Below are 23,059 nucleotides of genomic sequence, written 5' to 3'. Positions count from 1 at the left end.
ACAAGCATTGTTTCACTTCACACAAGTTTAGTTTATTAAAATCCAAACTGATGCAGAGTTATTGTCACAGTTCAAAACCCATGCTAGACTGGTACAGCTCGACATTCAAATAAATGACGACATGTTTGTAGTCATCTCGAATGGAAATAAATATAGCAGATATATATTATCACTCTTACAACGAGGAGCGGTGGAGATGGAGGTTAGGGAGTGGAGGGAGGGTTAGGAGGGAGTTTGGTCACTGCTGCGTAGCGTAGCGTTTTTAAAGTGCAAAGAGCGGGTGGCTCAAACCCGGCAGCTGTCCGTGGTGCCGACCGGACTCAGCCCAGGTGTGGCCCGGAGCTGGATCGGATCTGTTTTGGAGTCAGCCTCTAGCCAGGTTGCTTCTGCTGGACAGGTGAAGGACAAGCCTTCACGCAAACGACACATCACAACACACAGAGGCATTCAGGAAAACACACACACACGCACACGCACAGAGCATGCTCAGGTGCTGTACATAGAGGAAACACACATAAACACAGACAGACAGAATGCCCCAGTGCGATGTGTACTGTGATGCTTGCCCAGGGGTCAGAGTTCATCCAGCTGGGGGGAAGGGGGGTAAGTGAGGGGTTAAGTGGAGTAGATGCCAGCTGCACACGCATGCTTCCCACCGACATTAATCCTCCCAGCATTCCACACTTCAATTCTAATCCTGGATCAGCGTCCGTGTCTCAGAACGCCAGTGGTTCCCTCATGCGTGCAATCTGACGACAATAATTCAACACTGGCCTTTTACTATGCATTAGTGCATTGGTCCCAGACGGCAATCCCCAAGAACTCCTAACAATACATACATACAAAATGGACAAACGATTCACAAACAGTATGACAATACTGAATATAGCTGGTTTAGTGTTAATTTTGATCTGGTACAAAGCAGCCAGAATAAAATGAATGAAATGAAATGAAAAGAATTAAAATGAAATAAAATTCTTGTCGTGTACATTCACTAACAGCAAGCCAGGCGGTCAGGCCACCGGTCATTCAGACATGGTGACATCTGCCTAGCCCTCTCTATCGGGTCTCTGGCTCCACAACCAGACTAGCTACAACCACCGCCATCTTTATTTTCTGCATCGTTGCCACAGCAACGGCAGAATTCCAGTCTCATTAGTTCCAGATTCCAAATCACAAGATGGGGAGGAGGGAGGAGGAGGAGGAGGAGCGGCACCAGTGAAGCTTGAAGAGAAGTCTGGATGAGAAGAAAGAGATGCGAAAAGAAAGCGAGGGAAGAGGGAAAGGTGAGGGAGGGAGGGAGAGAGGGATGACAGACTCTGGCCTGAGGGGAGAGAGAGAGAGGGGAGGAAGGAGAAATTGAAGAGATCGGGGAGGAAGGGAGGGTGCTGGCTGGACTGGGCTGGTCAGGAAGTGACCGTGGCTCAGGTCTCCTCTACTGGTTCTTCTTGTCCTCAGGTGGGGAGTAGGGGGGAGGCTTGTCCTGGAGAAATAATATAAATAAAAATAATAAGAAGAGGGAAAAACACAAACATTGACTGTTTTACGCAGCTCCACTTACACAACACACTCTAACATCCACATCCATTAAGTATAAGTATATATACTCTTTTGATCCTGTGAGGGAAATTTGGTCTCTGCATTTATCCCAATCCGTGAATTAATGAAACACACTCAGCACACAGTGAACACACAGTGAGCTGCCTGCAACTACAGCGGCGCTCGGGGAGCAGTGAGGGGTTAGGTGCCTTGCTCAAGGGCACTTCAGCCATGCCTACTGGTCAGGGTTCAAACCGGCAACCCTCCGGTTACAAGTCCGAAGCGCTAACCAGTAGGCCACGGCTGCCCCTTACATCTTTATCCTCAGCTGCCGCGGATCAGTCCATGGGCCTCGAGAGGGACTCTAGCAGAGGAGTGATACTATACGTATGGTAGTAGGAGTACAGTGTGTATGCAGCATGCAGTATGCAGTATGCACAGTGCATTAGTATACACAGCACAACACTGTATTCTCACTGTTTACAGGACCCACACTGAGCTGTCCAGTACTGTGCAGTGTTTGTAACCTGCGTCAATGATGTTGAAGTGTGTGTGTGTGTGCGTGTAGTGTGTGTGTGTGTGTGTGTGTCTGTGTGTGTGTGCGTGTATGTGTGTGTCTAAGTGTGTGTGTATGTGTGTGTCTAAGTGTGTGTGTGTGTGTGTGTGTGTGTGTGTGTCTAAGTGTGTGTGTGTGTGGGTGTGTGTGTGTGTAGTGTGTGTGTGTGTGTGTGGGGTGTGTGTAGTGTGTGTCTAAGTGTGTGTGTGTGTGTGTGTGTGTGTGTGTTGCTCTGTGGTTGACCTGCTGCCTTCTGCTCTGCTCGCCTTGACCCAGTTTTAGTAAAAAAATAGCAATATTTGGTGCTAGCATATCACATATCACAAACATCTGGTGATATTCACTATTTTGTCTCATCCCTTTCTCTCTCTCTCTCTCACACACACACACACAAGACTGAATTACACTTACATTCAACACCGAGTTTTCATTTGGCATGTAGGACCAACAACACTACATACTTTATTAAAATTCCAACTCAAGAATTATAGGATACGGTTCCAATTCCAAGTTCCAAGTTATTAAATGAACAGAAGACTAAGACAGAAGACAAAAATGAAAAACAAACTGAGAGACTGCGTAAAATAAAAACGTATGACATCATAATCAAAACTAACGAGGGGGCGCTGTGACGCAACTGACTGCAGCGCCCGTAACACATTCGGGTCCAAGGGCCCATGGGGATCTGGGTTAGCATCTGACCCGGGTTAGCATCTGACCCGGGTTAGCATCTGACCCGGTTAGCATCTGACCCGGGTCATTTCACAATCTCACCCAATCTGGCTCTCCCACTTGCTACCAGTCAGTCTCTTCACTATCCGATCTGAATAAAAGGCAAAAAAAAAGCCCCAAAAATACTTCGAAGGACTCTTCGAAAGACGCTTTTTGTGGAATTTCACATCGCAATGTTTTGAAATGCACATCTACAGCTTTCAATCACAAGAGAATAATTGTGCATTGTAACTAAGGGATGCAATATGCCACCAACAACAACAAAAAACATTCATTGTCAACATGTAAACTAAATGTAACTTTTCATTGTAGCCTAAATCAAATTGAATTGTTTCTCCTATTTACAAACGTAGGCTATGTGTCTTCATACAGATTATGTAAAACAAGTTGCAAAGACACTGCACCAGTCCGTAGTGTATTTCATTATACTACTAGGCTATTTGCTTTGTCATTTAGGCTAGGCTATTTATTAATAATCTTCTATCCTTCGGCCTTGATTTCCATCCTCTGTGGTCTCAGGTTAATGGATATCGTTTCGGCACACTGCAAGTGTCTGGTTAATGACCTCACTTTTACCTGAGTAACACCTGAGCACTCAGCAGCGCCTGAAACAGATCCGTGGCTCTACCTGGGCCTGACCCATTTCAGGGTAAGGACTAGCTTAGCCTCAGTTAGCATACCACAGGCCCAAGTCCTGACTGCATTCATGCGTGTGCACGTGTGCGTGTGAGACTGCTTGGCTTGTGATGTGTGTGTGCGTGCGTGCCAGTGGGTGTTGAGTGGGAGTGCGTAAGCAGCAGTAGGTGCAGGGTGGGTGTGTGTGTGTGTGTGTGTGTTATTGCTCACCTCTGGCAGATACACATGAGGTGTGTGTGTGTGTGTGTGTGTGTGTGTGTGTGTTGTTTGCTCACCTCTGGCAGATACACATGAGATGTGTGTGTGTGTGTGTTATTGCTCACCTCTGGCAGATACACATGAGATATGTGTGTGTGTGTGTGTGTGTGTGTGTGTGTTATTGCTCACCTCTGGCAGATACACATGAGATGGAGACACGGTGTTAGAACTGGCCGCCGCCTCCGCTGCCTTAGCCTCAGCTACAGAGAGAAGAAAAGGGAGAGAGAGAGAGAGAGAGAGAGAGAGAGAGAGAGAGAGAGAGAGAGAGAGAGAGAGAGGGGGAAGAATTGCAACAGAAGTGGATAAAATAAGTGAGACACATGAAACACTCACTGATTTCAAACTGGAAAACACAGATACGCTCACACTACCGCTTGGAAGACTGCTTGTAATGGCTGCTCGTAAGACTGCTTGTAATGGCTGCTTGGAAGACTGCTTGTAATGGCTGCTCGTAAGACTGCTTGTAATGGCTGCTTGGAAGACTGCTTGTAATGGCTGCTTGGAAGACTGCTTGTAATGGCTTCCACACACAGTTGCGTTCCATCAACGCATGCCAGTGGGTGTTCCCGACGGTAGCTTAAGGTATAACCGTAACCGCCAGGTGGGTGCTACACATTGGTGGTGGTTACTAGTGAGGTCCCCCCATCCATGTGATGCGCTTTGAGTATGGAAGCGCTATATAAATGTAATGTGTTGTTGTTGTAATTTGAGTATGGAAGCTCTATATAAATGTAATGTGTTGTTGTTGTAATTTGAGTATGGAAGCGCTATATAAATGTAATGTGTTGTTGTTGTAATTTGAGTATGGAAGCGCTATATAAATGTAATGTGTTGTTGTTGTAATTTGATCGAAGCGCTATATAAATGTAATGTGTTGTTGTTGTAATTTGATCGGGTTTATATAAATGTAATGTGTTGTTGCTTTTGTAATTTGAGTATGGAAGCTATATAAATGTAATGTGTTGTTGTTGTAATTTGATCGAAGCGCTATATAAATGTAATGTGTTGTTGTTGTAATTTGATCGAAGCGCTATATAAATGTAATGTGTTGTTGTTGTAATTTGAGTATGGAAGCGCTATATAAATGTAATGTGTTGTTGTTGTAATTTGATCGAAGCGCTATATAAATGTAATGTGTTGTTGTTGTAATTTGATCGAAGCGCTATATAAATGTAATGTGTTGTTGTTGTAATTTGAGTATGGGCCTATATAAATGTAATGTGTTGTTGTTGTAATTTGTATGGAAGCTATATAAATGTAATGTGTTGTTGTTGTAATTTGAGTATGAAGCCATATAAATGTAATGTGTTGTTGTTGTAATTTGCACAAGCGCCATATAAATGTAATGTGTTGTTGTAAGTTGTTGTTGTAATTTGAGTATGGAAGCGCTATATAAATGTAATGTGTTGTTGTTGTAATTTGAGTATGGAAGCGCTATATAAATGTAATGTGTTGTTGTTGTAATTTGAGTATGGAAGCGCTATATAAATGTAATGTGTTGTTGTTGTAATTTGATTGTCTGGTGCCGTCCGTCGGTGCAGCAAAAAGTGAACTTCTCAAGCATAAGCGCCGGAGCAACGCGTTGTAATTTGAACGGACCCCACAATTCAGTTGGGCAACGGCCCTGGCCGGTGCAGCAACTGTGAACTTCTCAGCGTGAGCCCATGGCGATGAGCCCATGTGAATGGGATCTTGGCGTCTCCAGCACTGCAACGTACGCAACGGTGTGTGGGAGCCGTATGACTGCAAATAATACACTTGGTTGTTATGTATGTGTCTGAACGCGTTTAAAAGCTGTGCGCGTAAGTTGCCCGGGGGCTGTGCTTCTTACCGGCGGGTGTTCGGGGCAGGTCCAGGCCCTGTGGCGACTGGCCCAGGGGTGCGGAGTACGGCGGGGGCGGCATGTAGGCGGCAGGACCGTCGAACGCTGGGGGGTTGGGATAGAACCCACCTGTGGGGTCAGACAATCACTCAAGAGGCCAAATACTATCCATTTTACTACCACCATCAAATCTTAATTACAAATATGACAAACAATGAAATAAAAACTTGTGCATGATTATGCAGATCTTGGTTGTGTCTCCAAACAGACTATGCTTAATGTTTACTTGCATTACTGTAATCAAATATACTAAAAAAATGAATATTAATCATATGAAAGACAACAACGATATTCTTTGTTTTTGAACTAGCTGACTGGAACACAGGCAGAGAGGGTTGGAATGGAATGTGTTCGTACCTGGGGGGTAACTGTAGCCAGGGGGGGGCCCAGAGGCGTACATCCCATTGGCTGGAGGAGGGGGGTAAGCACACGCCCCATTGGCTGCCATGTAGGGACAGTTTCCAAAGTCGCCCAGAACTGGCTGCCCTTTGGATGCTGCAGGGTCAACACAGGAAACACAAAGTTACATTTACAGGGAATTTTCTTGGATATTACTGGAATTCTACAGTAATTCTCTTTGAGATTCTGAGAAGCTCCTAACTGGCGAATTTAGGAGAAACTCCTAAAAATAATGGGCGTGTCACTCGTAACTTTAGGACTCCTCATTTTTTTGACTAAGAGTAGGTAATTCACAAAGCATTTTAGCCCCAAAAGGAGCAGCTAAGTCTGGGATAGCTTAAAAGAAGTTGAGAGGACTCATAACTCACTAAGACTTCACAAAAAATCCTCCTCTCATCCTGTCACTCATCACCGTAGGGGAGGTTTTTGTCATCATTCCCGCGTTATAATCATCAGCCAATGAAGGTGGTCACTTCAAACAAGCTTATGCATGAGGAATGACGTCAACCATAGCAACAGAGCTCTTCTCTTATCTTAGGAGTTGTCATTTTTCCTTACTGAGAGTAGGTCTGAGTGGCTTTGTGAATAGGTTTTAAGAGAAAACTCCTAGCAAAAACGTTTAGTGTGGTTTAAGAGTACTCCTAGTGGTACGATAAAATGCTTTGTGAATACGCCCCCTGACCTGCATTAGTCGTCAGCTGATTTTGAGCCATCCTAACCCACACAACCCTAACCCAGCTAACCCAATACACAAGTCACTGCAGTGTCCTCCAACATGCTGTAGTACCTACAGAATTCAGCAGGTGGCAGTATATCCAAACCACAACAAACATACAAAGTACTCTTCTCTTCCATCATCTTATGGAAAAAAAAAGAGTGGACTTTGTCAAGAAGCTGACAGTCTTGTGCACAACTGGGCCAATAAGCTTCACAGGGAAGACAGGAAACAAACAAAAACAAACAAACGTTCAGAGGAAAAAGTGTCCATGGCCCTCCTACCCTGGGCGGCCACATGCAGCATGTGCTGGCCGAACTCGATGGCTCCGCCTGCAGAGAAGATCAGCTTGAAGGTGGCAGTGCCTTCCCAGCCTCCTGCAGAAGACCAAACAAATCGAACCCAGATTAAAAAAAATAAATAAAATTAAAAAAAAAAACAGAACACAGGCAGACACAGGGAACTGACCAGGATACAGTGCATCTGTTGATATTGTACTCAGTCTATTAGTTTTTATAATGAAGTGTTTGAAGGGTTCCTTTTTGTGGTAATTTCTAAACTTGAACTTAGGTGTGCAAACGGCAACCATTGCAACTGAGAGTGAGTCCACATGATCGTTGCTGTCATATGGTCTCTATCGACATAATGAATACGATGTGGGTAACAATGACAAGTCACGGTTCCAAATTTGGCCAAAAAGGCAATATGGACTATATTTGAGCTTTAAAAATGACACCCCTCCCTCCAGTGCTGCCGAGGCAAAATGTTGATTGACATTTGAAGTGATGTCTATCTGAGCTTAAAAACTGATGCCTCTCCCCTCCTCCTCCCCTCCTCCTCCTGAAGCCACATGGTCGGTCACTGGAATAGCGGTTGACTCAGTCTGAGAGCTTTTTTTAAACACACACCCTGGACAGAAAGGGAGACGCAGGAGTGTGAGAATTTGGACATACTGTATTTGACTCTATGGACCCATAAATAAGGACACGTATGAAAGCCCTGGCCTTTATGTGGGTCACTGTGAAAAAGCTTCCCCAGCACAGTCTAGCACCTGCTCTGACACGCCGGTGTTTCACCAACCTCAGTGTTGCTGGGAAATCGCATCCAGGAAAATTCCCCTCTGGTGAACATGTTTTCAGAAAAGGCCATTATGCCTGAACCCGTGTACCAGGAGCAACAGTGGCAACTCTCACAGGTGTGAAGGTGTGATGTAATATGACGTGTCATGGTTGAAACTATACTGCTCAGCTTTCTGTTATGTAGTTTGAATGAAGTAGCATTTTTACAGGAAATTGATCATTTCTGCCTTTACCTCTTGCGTGAAGTGACTGAGTGTGTGGTCAGTGTGTCTGCCCATTCCACCAGGTACAGGCCTACATATGTGAATGTGTGGCCATGTGTGTGTGTTTATTTCTGAGTGAATATACAGTATATGTGGTTATTCATTCACAAGCAAGAATGAGAGTGCAAAAAATATGTTTTTGTGCATATGTAAGCTAGTTTTGGTGCATACAGTATGATAGAGTGTGTGTGTGTGTGTGTGTGTTTCTCACCCCCTGGTTCTGCGCTGACTGTCCCCTTGATGTAGTTGGCCCCCAGTACAGGCTGTTTGACCTCACAGCCTTTCATCAGATAGAAGGGCATCATAAACGACTGCAAGGCCTCTTTCCCCTTCGCCAAGAAGATTACCTAACGCACAACACAAACAGGGACTCTGACAAACTGTGTGTGTGTGTGTTATGTAGGCAAAGTTAAGTGCACAAGTTCATGTGTGGGGCTGATGCATATGTGCTGATGCATATGTGCTTGTGTGTGTGTGTGTGTGTGAGTGTGTCTGATGAAGGAAAGAAGAACTGATATAGACAGCTGCAAATGAAGTTACTGTAAGTGCCTCATTAACGTACCCTGTATGGGGTAAGGTAGACACTTCCCTTCCTGCTTTTCTTGAAGGCATCAGGGAGACGGTCTGCTTCACAAAAAGCCAGCTCCACATTCTCATAGCTCATCAAGACACTAAAAATATAAACACACATATTTAGGGAACAAAATCAAATTAGTCCTGGGCCAATTATTCATGTTCAGTAAGGAACGTGCCAAATAAAAGCTAAAATAAATATTATGTTTTTGTTTTGCAATAATCAGTCTTTCCAATGAAACGTGTACAACATTAGGCTCTGGAACTTTCCTAGGCTACTGCATAGCATTTACCAAATAATAGGATCTATGTCTAATGTCTAAAACTAGGTAACATAACTAGGCTAGATGAAATTGACTAGCAGCCATATAGTGTTTTTCTGGTTGTGATTTAACCCATGACTAACACAAACACATGACCACATCACATATGACACCTGTGATGGATATTTGTTTAAATAACAGTATCTACACTGATGTTCTTAACCTTACACAAGCCAACTATCTACGGCACCTAAAAGGATTCTAGAAAAATGCAGCTAAGAAGCTTAAATGACAGGAACACCATCATTGGCTGACTGGCTAGTTACAAAAGGCACCTGTAATAGGTTTACTACTAATATTCATTGGATCTTGACGGAATCATAGGACATGACTTAACGTTACATGATGTAGCTTGAGAATTTTGATAACGAATAAAACATTCTATATCAGGCTCCCGAGTCCCGACTGACACTGCTCAATGTGTGAATAGCTGGAGACAGTCGCACTTGGTCACAATGAATAGGCAAAGTGCATTCTTGATATGGCAGATTCTATATTGGTAGTTCCCAAACTGGCTACCTTTGCCCAGCGTTAGCAAGCCATCAGTTAATGTTTAAGCTGTTACATCGGCCATGATAAAAAAAAGTTATAAGTTACAGTTTGTATGCAGTGTCCTAATTAATTGAAAGAAAAGAAAATGGTAAAGCTAACCACTCAGATCATCCACATTATAGGCTGCTAGATGGATGCTGAGAGAACCGTTAGCTTGGTATTGCTAGCTATTTTACAGGCTAGGTTAGAAAGTTAACAGACGCTAGCTAGCAAAGTCTGACGTTAGCTTCAATGAATGCCCATCCTCACGAGTTATGGTTTCCAACAGTATATCCCCGTTACCTTTCGCTGTTGTTTATGATGACGCCACCAGACTCTGAGCTATTCTTATTTAGGGCCATGGTTTGGTGCCCAAATGTCGAGCTCCGGAAACAAGAATCTTCAGTGCATATGTCGCAGTAAGTGGTCGATGGATGGACTGTTTTGATCTCAAACCAAGGAACGTGAAACGCTAAATGCACCTGCACTTCCGGCACGAAGTCACACCCACCATATGACATCATAGGTTAGCTAACATTGTGGATGTTTCCCGAATGTTCCCGTTATACTAAAACATCGAAGCAGACTACGCATAACATCGAAATATATATACATTTCTGACCAAGTTAACAAGCAAGTCCCTGTTTAAGCAACATGTCTTAATGAATGTAATTATTACATGTAAAACGCTGACACTTGTAGGAAGAAATGCATGAAGGTAGGCCCATGCCTAAAATCAGAGGAATGCTTCTTCAAAGTATAGGCCTAGGCCTGTGTCCTGTGTGTGTCCATTGACTTGGCTATATAGCCTTCAGTCAGAGACGTTATGCTACAGTACACTTTAGTAATTTGTGTAGTTCTCTAAAGGCAGTGAGGTTATGTTCTGTCACCTGAAACTGAAGCCAGATTCCCATCAAATGTTTGTCATTTCAGCAACAGTTTTAGCAGTCTCTTCCTCCCTCTCCCTCTCTGTCTTCCTTTTTCTGGCTCTCTTTGTCCAACATAATCAGCCTGATTGTTGGTTTCATTAAGCCAATTTTCCTGTGCAAAGTAATATGGAAGTTACTGCATTTTGGCACAACTCTATTTGTTGGCAAATAATAGGCAGAGTAGGTTACAGGCTACAGTAACTTCCAAATAAGGGTCAAAGGTCAAGTTTGAGCCCAATAATTTTTTATGTACACACATTATCTTTATTAAAACAGGTAATTGCCAGATTTCCATTTTTCTACCTATAATACATTTGGCTTGACAACAAATAAACTTTAAAGTATTTTTTCACAGTTTCACACTTTGGCAAGTATTTTGCCTTTGTAGGACAGTATAGCAACTTGATAGCCTAAGTGGCCTATGCGAATTGAATTGTGTGTCAGGTTTTACAGGTTTTATACAGGGATTTCCCCTGTATGGAGGTTTATTAATAAATTAGTTAGTTCAACCTCAAAGTAAGAGGAGCCAACAGCCAATCTCAAATTCTGCTTTATAAATTCACTCCCTAATGTCTCAGTCAGGCCTCCCAGGAAAATAACTGAAGATTCAAGCACTGACAGAGTTGATTACCATGCACAATTTTACCAGAACTTCACAGTACATTTTGCCTGGGCTGTTACCTCAGAGAGCATTTTGCCTCAATAGCATTGATAGGTTACCCAGAGTAAGTGGGCATCTAGCCTGGAAAAACCCAGACCTTCACAAGTGTACAACTGGAAGTGGGTCTAAAAGAGGTTCATTGACTTACGACTTCCAGCAGGGGGCGTAACTAGCAGTGAAATTAAACGTACATTGGTACATTAAACTCTTACCAAATAGTTTCAAAAGTATAGCCATCTTGTAAATGAAGGTTTTAAATGCAGTTGTTTACTCAATTCCAAAGAAATACATGTCCATGCCGGATTGCCAATTGTATTTGTGTGCTTGTGTTTTTAGGGACATTGGAAAGGGGCTTCAATGGCCTCTTGGCCAGATGAACCTTCAGAGCAAATTCCAAATTTGCTGAAAGGTCATATGGGTATTCCCAGTCATATGGGTATTCCCAGGCTGTTGGTATCAAAGTAATTGTTGAAATGCATCAGACACAAATTTGAACATTGATCTGATGGAATTCCCATAGCCCACAAGTTCAAAACAGCAATGCTTATTACCCTGCCAAATTGGTCCAACCTGTTTGAAACTTATTGAAATGTTTTCTTACAATCCATATCTTAATATGTTGTTACTTTCTTCCATTCAAGTTTTAGTAATATTTTAGATTCAAGGACAGCTTGAATATATTAAACAGATAGGGCTTTGTCCCTGTACTGTGGTGATGAAATATTTAATTTGTCTCCCTCTCTTTTAGGGTGGGTCTGTTTCCATGCTAAATGTTTCTTCTGTCTGTCTCAGTCTGTCTGGTGACGTGATTTTCAAATTATTTCGGAGAAACACCCACAGAGATTATGCCTTATGTTGATGTTAAACTTCATCTGCCTCAACCTGATAAGGGCCAGATCTGGACTAGATCTGTGCAACTATCATGCAGCCACTCTTGGGATGCAAATAAGGCATTAATCAGATTTACATCCACGGCCTCTCTGCAGCCAATCATGTGCAACAACACCAACGAAAACAACCAGGCAGAATGAGGTAGTGTGCAAACAGAGTGGAGGCCTTATCTCGGACTGCTCAATCGATCCCTCCATGCCAGAGGGTTTGTTCTGCGACGGTCTGAATCAGAGACTGCGCTGGAGTCACAACATGGGAGACTGAAGCAATGAGAGATGAAGCAATAAGAGATGCTTCAGCAAAACTGAAAAAGATAGCGTTGCACCTCAGCCGCGCAAGACAGCACTAAAGCAGAAGACGCAGTTGCACGTCTACAGACTCAACATTTTGAACAGGAAGTGGTAAAGCAGATCACTATTTATGGCAACATTGTATTTCTTAATAGTGGCTGGAAAACTGCAGTAATTGTGAAGATGTCCCGGAGTCATCAAGAGAGCACACAACGGGTTTGTGTGGGTCAATGACTGCATCACTGCACACTGACGTGGAGAAGAAAAAACAGTTGCAAGTCACAGGTTCATGTATTTCGACAGGAAGTGCTGACTTCCTCCACCCCAAAACCACCCTCCCACCACACCCCATCTGCCAGAGCCTCGCTCTTGTAGGCTATCAGTGTTGGAGGAAAGCTTTCTCAGACGACATCAGAAGATTGCAAAGCCCAGAGACACTTTCGGACTCGCTCCTCGCTGTCCATTGTCCGTCTAGCAGGTGAGTCTACTTACTCTGTCCTATTCACCATTGCGTGGGGTTTATCCATCAGCGCCAGTGGTGATACATCATCAGAGCTGATCTTACTGGAGTTTGCTGGGCAACGGGACTGTGTGTGAGGACTGCGCGTCGTTGGCTCCAGCATGGTGCCAGCAGAGGATGGAGAGACCACAAACAGCGATGCACTTCTCCGCCCTCCTGAGCAGGCAAGTTCACAGCATGGAAGTGTCAGTTGTGACCATCAAATGACAAGAAGACTAACATTTTATGACAATTGTGTGTGTGTGTGGGGGGGGGGGGGGGTGGTGTTAAGATAGCAGTTCTTGCTTGTTTTTTTGTCAAATCATTTCAAGTGGTATCACCAAGAAAGCGTTACACACCACACTACCACCAATAGCATTAAAATCACACCATGGCACTGTATGCTGTATTTGTGATACGTTAGAATCATGTTTGGTCTCAGTGCCTGTTAAAAAAAAGACTTACTGAACGGGACAGCTTGGCAATTTCAGTTTTGCTTCATTTCAGACGTTTAAGCGCTGATGGGTTGGGACAGGTGGATGGTGTCCCACCTGTAGCAGGTGGCCTTACTCTGAGCCAGGTCATAGTCAGCTCCTCAAGGCCTTACCGCCTCGTTGGAAAAGCCATGTTTCTCTGATACGCTGCTCTGTGATGTTGTGATGGCTAGTTCAGATGGCCTCCAACAAGGAAGTGGCCTGGTACAACTCAGCGGTGGCCATGCATTTGCATTTACATCTGTTCCGTGTTTGTCCTGCACTCATATGTAGGCCCTGTGGCGTTTGTGCTATGTTTGGACACCCGTGCCTCTGAACCGAGGAGAGGAGTATGTCATGCCATATCTATTCAACATGAAGAGGCACTTGACAAATTGCATTGAAACAAGGGCTTTAAACCTGCCTGGACAACTGTAGTGTTACAAATCCACTACTTTGTTTGAAAACTCCATCAAGATAGCATATTCACCAATCTAGTTGTACTTCTATCTTCTTAACTGAATGTTCTTTTAATGTATTATTTCATGAGCTTGACTGTGGACCACAGATACAATATGAGGTCATGCAGTGACACTCTGTTTTTAGCAACAAATTTTAATATAAATATATAATTATAAATATATACAAATATATACAATTATAATTGTGACATTTTGGAAAAGATGCATGAAGGTATGTCATAGATCCACTCATGAGTTGACCTTCCTCAAATGTAACACACTATACTGATACCTTGTTATGTCCGATTAGGTGAAAAGCCTTCAGTACACTTTAGTCATCTGTGTATTCCTCAGTTTAGCACCATAAGCAGTTAGGTTACATTCTGTCATCTCAAATTAGAGCCAGATTCCTATGAGACTGTGTCAGCAGCCATTCTCTCTCTCTCTCTCTCTCTCTATACAGTATATATATATATATATATATATATATATATATATATATATATATATATATATATATATATATATATATATACTGCACTGAGGAAGCAATAATGTCATCGCTAGTTTTTCATGATTACCATTTCAATTGTTTCATATCAAAATTCACTACTTAATTATGTGTTTTATGTAGTTTGTCGAGGACTGGTTCAGACACGTCACATCCATAACGTGAAACCGTCACATCCATAACGCCAGTTTTTCCTACATAATGCATTACAAAAATGACGCATAGTTTCAAAAACACACTTTTTGTGTTCATTAAAGTCTCAGTATTTCTCAGTATTCAGATGACAGAGGTTACATTAAAAGTTATGCAAATTAATCCACTAATACTAATTTTGCCCCCACTCTAAGGCATTTTGTTGGTATATATATGTATATATACTGTATATATATAAATGTATACTGGTATACATAGGGCCGTAGTCACCATAGACATTGAGGGGAACGTGTCCCCCCCAATATTCAAATATAATGTCCCCTCCAATATACGGACATAGAAAAATAAATAAAGAAAAAAAAACGCAATACTACAGGAAACCAACAAGCACCATCATCTGAAATGTAATCAAACGTAAATAACGCACAAATTAGTGACCTACGGATGGTTCCAGAGTAGCCTATACCCCTGAGTGGTTTGTCCTAGTGGTTTTCTGTTTTTCTAGGGTGACCTGATTGTGTCCTCTTTTTGGTTTGTGAAAAAGAGGACACCAGAAAAAAACTGCCTCAAAAGGCTATTTTGAACTCATTTGTGAACGACAGAGAGAAACACAATGCAAATTTACTGTAAACACGTTTGAGGCTCAAAAAACAAATTCCTGGACGATTTTTAAGGACTCAAAGAGGACATGTCCTAGAAAAAGAGCACATCTTGTCACCCTAGTTTTTCGTTGGTGGTGTGCGCTATCAAAAGCTTCCATTTACTGCACTGCGGTGAGGTATATATATATATATATATATATATATATATATACTGATGTTGGCTCCATCAAGCCAATGTTCCTGTGTAAAAGTGTTGGTTCTAGACAATGTTCTGGTCTGGCCCTCATGCTGTGTGTGTGTGTGCGTTGTGTGTGCGTGCGTGTGTGCGTGTGCATGCGTGCGTGCGCGTGCGTGCATGCGTGCGTGCGTGTGTGTGTGTGTAATCATAATGTAAGTGTGTTTTAGGGAGAGGGCATAGATCACTGAATTAATATGTCAGTTCCTTTTCATTGCTCAAACAGGGACATGGTGCAGACCCAGGACTCACCAAGACCCGCCGCAGACAGGTACACTTCCAGTTTCTTCTTCTCCTCTCCTCTCTTCCTCTCCTCTCTTATCTTCTCCTCTCCTCTCTTCCTCTCCTCTCTTATCTTCTCCTCTCCTCTCTTCTGTTGCCATAGTAGTGAAGGTGAGGCACAACTATGTTCTATTCCCCACAGGGTTCTCCTGCTCGTAAACTGGCGCAAACCAGGAAGATAAAGGACAAGAAGGTCAGTTCTCTCTCTCTATCTCTCTCTCTCTCTCTCTCTCTGATAATGATGGATTACCATCATTACTAACCATACAGTACTATGGTTCTCATGGAGCCATACAGTACCAAAGGGAACCTATCCTCTGGTTGTCATGGAGCCATACATTAGCCTACTAAAGGGAACCTATCCTCTGGTTGTCATGGAGCCATACATTAGCCTACTAAAGGGAACCTATCCTCTGGTTCTTGTGGAACCATACATTAGCCTACTAAAGGGAACCTATCCTCTGGTTCTCGTGGAACCAGCCTACTAAAGGGAACCTATCCTCTGATTTCTGTTTTGCCGTTTGTTGGCTCTGAATGCGCTGACTGTTTCTGCAGTCATTTTGTAATGCCATATATTGTGTAACCTTATTGCACAACACATGCTTACAGTGGAGCACTGTCATAGAGGTGATATATGGTATCTTTTAAAATATCATTATTATTAGTAGTTATATTATATTATTATAGAGCATTTCTTTATTTTCAGTTAGTTATTTTACTGTAATTGATCCTCGGATAATGTTTATTATTGGTTGATTTTCTTATTTGGTTGATTTACTATATCTTACAGTGCTAATGTATTGTTTATTGTTTATCGTTGTTCTAAAGGGAGCCTCTGCCACACAGCCAATCATAAGCATGTTCTTCTCCACAGGACTTTAAGGAGACGGAGAATCCAGAGGAGGCTGCACGGCGCCACAAGGAGCAGGAGGTGACCTTCCCATTGGTTCATTTCTCTGCCAATAGCATCTCTCTGTTTTTGTAACCCTAAAATAACAACAGTATTTTAATAAATCGAGTCTCCTCACTGATTTGTTTTTAATGGTGGACAAATAATTGCAAAGTAGTTGCTAGACTTTTCAGTAATTGCAGTTACAGTGTTGCGTTGTGTTGGAAAGCTGTATGAATAGATACTTTGAATTACATAATTGACATAATTGAATGTCGTTTCATCTGGGTGATAGTGAGATCTCTCCACCTCTCTCTCTCTCTCTCTCCATCTTTCTCTCTCTCTTTCTCTCTCTGTCTTTCTCTCTGTTGTTTGTTCCTACAGTTGAAGCCCCTGTATAAGGAGCTGCTGTACACTGTTGCACACAGGCATGGCAAACCAGCTACCAAAGAGATCCACACCGACGACCAGCTCTATCACTACATTCAGCAGGTGAACTCGAGACACACACACACACACAGACACACACACACACACACACACACGGGGCCAGCCGTGGCCCACTGGTTAGCACTCCGAACCTGTAACCGGAGGGTTGCAGGCTGTAGTGCCCTTGAGCAAGGCACCTAACCCCTCACTGCTCCCCGAGCGCCGCTGTTGTTGCAGGCAGCTCACTGCGCTGGGATTAGTGTGTGCTTCACCTCACTGTGTGTTCACTGTGTGCTGAGTGTGTTTCACTAATTCACGGATTGGGATAAATGCAGAGACCAAATTTCCCTCACGGGATCAAAAGAGTATATATACTTATACTTACTTATATACACACACACAGACTCAAAGGGAACTTTGAAACATATTGTAGCTAACTATTCTCGCAATGATAGCGAAAGTGAAACATTTTATTTTAAATGATGAATTTGTGCAAGCCTGAGTCATTCATTTCTTTCACATGTCTTTCAACATAAATAATGCATTCATATGCTAGTAGTAATGCCAGAAATTGACGTTTATAGGCCTCTTAGAAATGGTTGTTGCATCTTGCATATTATTTAGATGCGCACTCAGTCGCGCATCCATGCAGGCAAAACGTAGGAATTAAATGTGGCGACGGCACATGGAAAAAACTTGCACTGGTGGTGATAGCCTACAGTTAATGTGAATCAAAGAAAGTAATTTGCTCCTCCATTCACCAGTTAAAGGCTGTAGTAGGCCTAGTGTTTCTACATGTTTGCACAAAACATAATTTCTGTCAGAAGCCAGTCTATAATGCAGGGGGTAACATGAGGTGAGTCAGACAGAAGAGGGGCCTGTCTTAGTAGCCTATTCCTGAATCCTGTCCCTTTCAAACTATGTTAAAATTGTGTGATTAGCCGCCAGTATAATAAAATCTAAATTAAAAGACAAAATCTTATTAGGCTATAAAGGTCCAAACCTATGAGTCTAAGCCTTAGTTTAAAAAAAAAAATCAGGTGTAAGTAATAAGTCAAAGAACCACATTCTGTGTAATACAGAGGTTAACAAAGATACTCTAGTTTGTAATTCCTTTTAAAGTATACATTTTGAAGACAAATGGAGTCATAATACAGGTCCAGGGATGGATTACTGAATGGGCTTACTGGGCCTTCTCCACCCTTCTCTTCCCCCCCCAATGTTGACATCATGACTACGGCCTTGACACACACACACACACACACACACACACACACAAATGGTGAATTATACACACACAAAAAACTCAATACATTGAAAAGCTCCCACAGACATTTTCTGTCCATCCAGGCCAGAGAAGCTATAACCTCTTTTTCCTCCCCTCAGGCATTCAACATGACAGATGAAGAACATAAGAGTTTGCTGAGAAAGGTGCAGGAGACACAGGTGAGGGTGTACACGCTAAGGACACGCTACATGCTGCCCTCAGACACACTGTACCAGTCGGCCATGACAGTAGGAGGGCTGTTTTTGCATACTGTATTGCATACAGCAGACCGCATCAAACCAATCTATGACCCTGTTCCCTCAGTCTCCTGCGTATGGCTTGATGGTCACTGTGAAGGAAGCCAAAGGCATTCTGGGAAAAGACATCAGTGGTAAGCTCTTTGAAGCCTTTTCTCTCTGTACAGTAACCATGAAGCGGCAGCTGAGAATTTAAGTCCACTGAAGTAACTAATCATGAAACCAGCAAGTGGTTTACAAACGAACACATGCAGTGGATTAGTGCTAGTATTCTGCAGGAAATTAACTCAGACAGTGAAAGTCATGGTGTTCAGTCACTGTTTTAGTTTTTTAGTAGTCTTAAATGTCTTAATGTCTTAAATGTGTTAATGTGTTAATGTCTTAAATGTCTTAATGTCTTAATGTCTTAAATGTCTTAATGTCTTAAATGTGTTAATGGGCCCTATCATGACATTCTGTCACTCATGGCATCGTCACTCCTCAAAAGTCTATTCAAATTTAGTAGGATGTCCAGTTCACATTGGGAGGGGTTTCGTTATCAAACGTGGAGCGCATGGCGCAACAAGGTGTTCCTAGGTTTTTTAATCAGTCATATGGGTGTGTTTGGGTCGTAACATAATTTTAAACCAATGAGAATGACATCTGTCATTCCCTTTAACGGCGCAACGCGCGATATGTCAAATAAATGCATCGGTATGTTGCCATTCAACGGCGCATTTGAAGGAGGCTGCTTGCGAGACCGTATGGAATAGTCATTCTTAAACCATGCTTTACTAAAACCTAGCATAGCCTTCACGCATTTGCACTCGTCTATTATTTGAACTCATTGGCAAAGTGAAACTAACTTCACCAAGGAGTCAGTCAACGACAAGACAGTTATGCAGTTACTTGAACTATTGACTGACAACATAGGCTGGAAAAAGCAACACTTACCCTATTGCTCAAATGACTGAATAAAACAACATTTATCCTGCAGAGGAGTTGCTTAAATCTCGTGACTGCGTCTTCAGCTGTGCTCCATACGTGTCTCTCGCCTCTCCCCTAATCACTTTTAACCATCATTACCAATTTGCAAATGATGGTGAATAACTACTCACCATGAGATGTACAGTATTTCGTAATATCTTTGTTCTAATTATGTTTCCCATTGTAATCGTGCAATTTGTAATGCTTTGCATGGACGTGCGCTGGTGTGCGTTCATGAATGATAGAAGGATGGTGCACCTGCCAATATGACTGTTGACATGCGCTCTTAAAATAGCATATGAACAACTCGCCATTGACTTCTGACCAGGTTTAGGTGGTGTACAATAGCGATTTGTAGACAACGCGCCAGGCCCCTCCCTAGGTTGTTAACACACCCCTGGGCGCAATGTTTAAAAAATAAACGTGCAAAATACCGAATTAAACTTTGCACGGGTGAAAAACGAGTTCCAAAATACAGCCCAATGTCTTAAAGGAGAATTCCGGTGTGATATTGACCTAAAGTGTGTAGAAACATGATACCGAGTGTGAACGTATGTCTCATAGCCCATCTTGGCTTGTCCCCTGCACTCCAAAATCTGGCGCTAGTTAGCCGATGCTACCAACAGCTTTTTCAATGGTGGTGCTTTCGCATCGGGCTAACCATGCAAATAAATCACTGTTTTACACCATTTACGAGGCTCAGTGTATCTCCACACTTCATTGGTAGACTTCCAAGGGCCCTGACATTTAAAACGAGACATTGAGAACTTTAAAAAAGCACTGGTAGTTTACTTACAAGACGATTTATACAGACAGTGTCTTCACGAAGTTTAGCGTTTGCAGCCATCTTGAATTTAGTCACGACAAGTCCAGCCACGAGTAAGAATGAACAGGTATGATAAGGGATCAGATTCCAAAAATAATTCCGTGGAAATGCATGGATTCCAGTTGCTGCTACTGGAAGAAACTGTATTCAGTGTATTCAGTGTATTCCCTGACAAACACAGGACGTCCCCCGGACCTCATGCCGACATTCACTACGTCCCCGATTGGTCCCCAACGTCATGTTCTCTAGCGGACGTTCCGGTGACCTTATTGACGTCCGGAGCAAGTTATCGTTTGGTTATTGCGTGACGTCTGGTGCAGGACTTTCTGGGGACTTCACCGTCAGGTCCCTCGGATGACATTTGCATTTGGTCATTTCAAATACCTTCTAAGGACCCACAATAACGTTATACCGGGGACATGGGGGGGACATTTGTTTATTCACACATGGCAGCGGAGTTGAGAGCACTCTGGCTGCAGGACATCACATCCATGCAGGACTTCACGATACACGTCTGGGGATGACTAAAGTAGGCCTATCTATCTATCTAGTCTGTTAGTCTCTCTAGCAGTAGCTGCATTAGCCTACCGTAGTCTAAGGCAACATATCATACAGTTTATGAAGTTGTGCGTCTATTTGCTCATAGACGCACAACTTCATAAACTGGGAAAAGGGTTGTTAACGTTAAACTCAAAATGTAGGCCTATGTGCTACATAATTCAGCATGTATGTCTGCATACATGCTGAATTATGTAGCACATACATTTTGAGTTTAACGTTAATGTATAACGTTACAAACTAGGGAATGGATTTTATCAAAATGTTAGCTGATGTGATGCTTGGTGTAATGTTAGCAAAGTCGCTGTTCTTAGCTTCTAGCTTAGCTTACAATGCGCATTTCTTCAGATAACTGTCATTACGTGATGCATGTAACATGCTCTAAATAGGCAGTGGTTTATTTAACGTAGTCACATACTTATTATCTGTTTTATTTTCAGAAACACACACACGGCCGAATTGGGACTGAACCGACATTTGGAGCTGAATACGATGCAATAAAACTAGAGAAATGTTAAAAACAGACCACGTAGCATTTGTTTAGGGTTGTCTAGCAACATAAGTGACTACTTAATTTGTAAAGCAAAACGATCTAGCTCTACATTGCAGAAGAATTAAGGATACTGCTTCTTCATGACTTGTTTAAATGTCATTGTAATTTATTTGACGATGCCGGCGTTTAAAAGTGTCATCGCATAGCTGTCCCTGATGTTACAGCAGCTCCTTGTGGAAACAGCAAAGAGTGCACATATCCGATGAGATTTCTGACGAGGAGCAAGCTCTCTGCCTCACCAGAGCCTTACTGTTTATTAATAAAACAATGATATAGAATAGAAACATCTGGAATCTATTTATTTCATCTTAAAGTTGGCTACAAAGAGCATTAAGAGAAAACGATAAATTTTTCTTTATCTGCAATGTTCAGGAAGATAGGCTTACATTTATAGGCTGTCCCTGTTTGATCACAGGTCCAAGAAAACGAGTGGATATAACGTCAATGCATTCTAGTTATGTTTCATGTACTTTTATTTCATGTTGAGTTTTGCTTCCCAGCATGCATTGCGATTCATTTAGTATTTTGGCTATTATTAGTTTTTAATATTTTGAAACAATATGGTTTGAACAATTTATCTTAGGCTAGCCTAGGCCTACTCTGATGATGTTTTTAAACAATATGCTACGGGGATATGCCCATTAAAGCGTCATTATTAGTTTATTAAGAAAATGACACCGTAGATGTGAAAGCAGCACATCCTAGCCCGGTATAAATGTCCATGTCTACTCATCATTGGTGTAATGCATTCGGAGGACATGATTTCATACATGTGTGAAAATATGAGGTGAGTGACGTTAATTGTGTAGTTGTAGAAAAAGTCGTTAATGCGTGCTCATGTTCCTTCTCTCTTAGCAACGCTGAGACTTACAGGATGTAATAGCCTACCATACTAAATCGCGCTTCATGTTTTTTTTTTTTTTTTACCATCGCGGATATATAACGTCGCGCGCATAACGTCGTGGTGACCATTACAGGACGTCCTCTCAAAGTCTCGTGGACATCTTTTAGACCTCCCGAACAGAGGTCCGCGGGACGTAAAGGGAACCCTACACAATGTCGAGGAGGTGACTTTCGCCAGGGGACCTTTAGGGGATGTCGCCAGGACTTTATTTTGTTTACTGGGTTCATTTCCACTGAATTATTTTTGGAATCTGATCCCTTATCATACCTGTTCATTCTTACTCGTCGAATTATCGTGACTAAATTCAAGATGGCTGCAAACGCTAAACTTCGTGAAGATACTGTCTGCATAAATCGTCTTGTAAGTAAACTACCAGTGCTTTTTCAAAGTTCTCAATGTCTCGTTTTAAATGTCAGGGCCCTCGGAAGTCTACCAATGAAGTGTGGAGATACATTGAGCCTCGTAAATGGTGTAAAACTGTGATTTATTTGCATGGCTAGCCCGATGCCGAAGCACCACAATTGAAAAAGCTGTTGGTAGCATCGGCTAACTAGCGCCAGATTTTGGAGTGCAGGGGACAAGCCGAGATGGGCTATGAGACATACGTTCACACTTGGTATCATGTTTCAACACACTTTAGGTCAATATCAAACCGGTATTCTCCTTTAATGTCTTAAATGTGTTCATGTCTTAATGTCTTAAATGTGTTAATGTCTAAATGTGTTAATGTCTTAAATGTGTTAATGTCTTAAATGTCTTAAATGTGTTAATGTCTTAAATGTGTTAATGTCTTAATGTCTTAATGTCTTAAATGGGGTTGTGGGGGGCAATTCTGAGACACTTAGTCGAAACTTTGTGATAATAACTCAACATTTTCAGATAAAAAAGGGTCAAAAAATGAAAAGTGGGTGTAAGACTGGACTCTGTGTTTTGCCAG

General features: G+C 42.3%; 2 protein-coding genes across 2 annotated transcripts in view; one reads left to right on the top strand and one right to left on the bottom strand.

Annotated features, from left to right (window-relative positions):
• Positions 1 to 10: 10 nt before the first annotated feature.
• Positions 11 to 9,985, bottom strand: wbp2 (WW domain binding protein 2). Its single transcript, XM_048245184.1, has 8 exons — positions 9,790 to 9,985; positions 8,622 to 8,730; positions 8,271 to 8,406; positions 7,002 to 7,094; positions 5,961 to 6,098; positions 5,553 to 5,672; positions 3,851 to 3,921; positions 11 to 1,483 (listed from the first exon to the last, which is right to left on the bottom strand). The coding sequence occupies exons 1-8, from the start codon at positions 9,846 to 9,848 to the stop codon at positions 1,436 to 1,438; spliced, it is 774 nt and encodes a 257-aa protein (XP_048101141.1). The 5' UTR covers positions 9,849 to 9,985; the 3' UTR covers positions 11 to 1,435.
• Positions 9,986 to 12,645: 2,660 nt separating this feature from the next.
• unc13d (unc-13 homolog D (C. elegans)) overlaps positions 12,646 to 23,059 on the top strand; it is a 48,496-nt gene continuing 38,082 nt past the window's right edge. Inside the window, exons 1-7 of the mRNA XM_048244859.1 lie at positions 12,646 to 12,941; positions 15,418 to 15,462; positions 15,616 to 15,666; positions 16,348 to 16,404; positions 16,747 to 16,854; positions 18,178 to 18,237; positions 18,383 to 18,449. Of these exons, the coding sequence (XP_048100816.1) occupies positions 12,879 to 12,941; positions 15,418 to 15,462; positions 15,616 to 15,666; positions 16,348 to 16,404; positions 16,747 to 16,854; positions 18,178 to 18,237; positions 18,383 to 18,449 (451 nt within the window). The 5' untranslated portion in view covers positions 12,646 to 12,878. The remainder of the gene's footprint in view (positions 12,942 to 15,417; positions 15,463 to 15,615; positions 15,667 to 16,347; positions 16,405 to 16,746; positions 16,855 to 18,177; positions 18,238 to 18,382; positions 18,450 to 23,059) is intronic.

This window comes from Alosa alosa, chromosome 6 (assembly GCF_017589495.1).
Source record: "Alosa alosa isolate M-15738 ecotype Scorff River chromosome 6, AALO_Geno_1.1, whole genome shotgun sequence".
Lineage (NCBI taxonomy): Eukaryota > Metazoa > Chordata > Actinopteri > Clupeiformes > Clupeidae > Alosa > Alosa alosa.
Note: the sequence above shows the minus strand (reverse complement) of the source record. Positions and strands in the feature narration are given on the sequence as shown.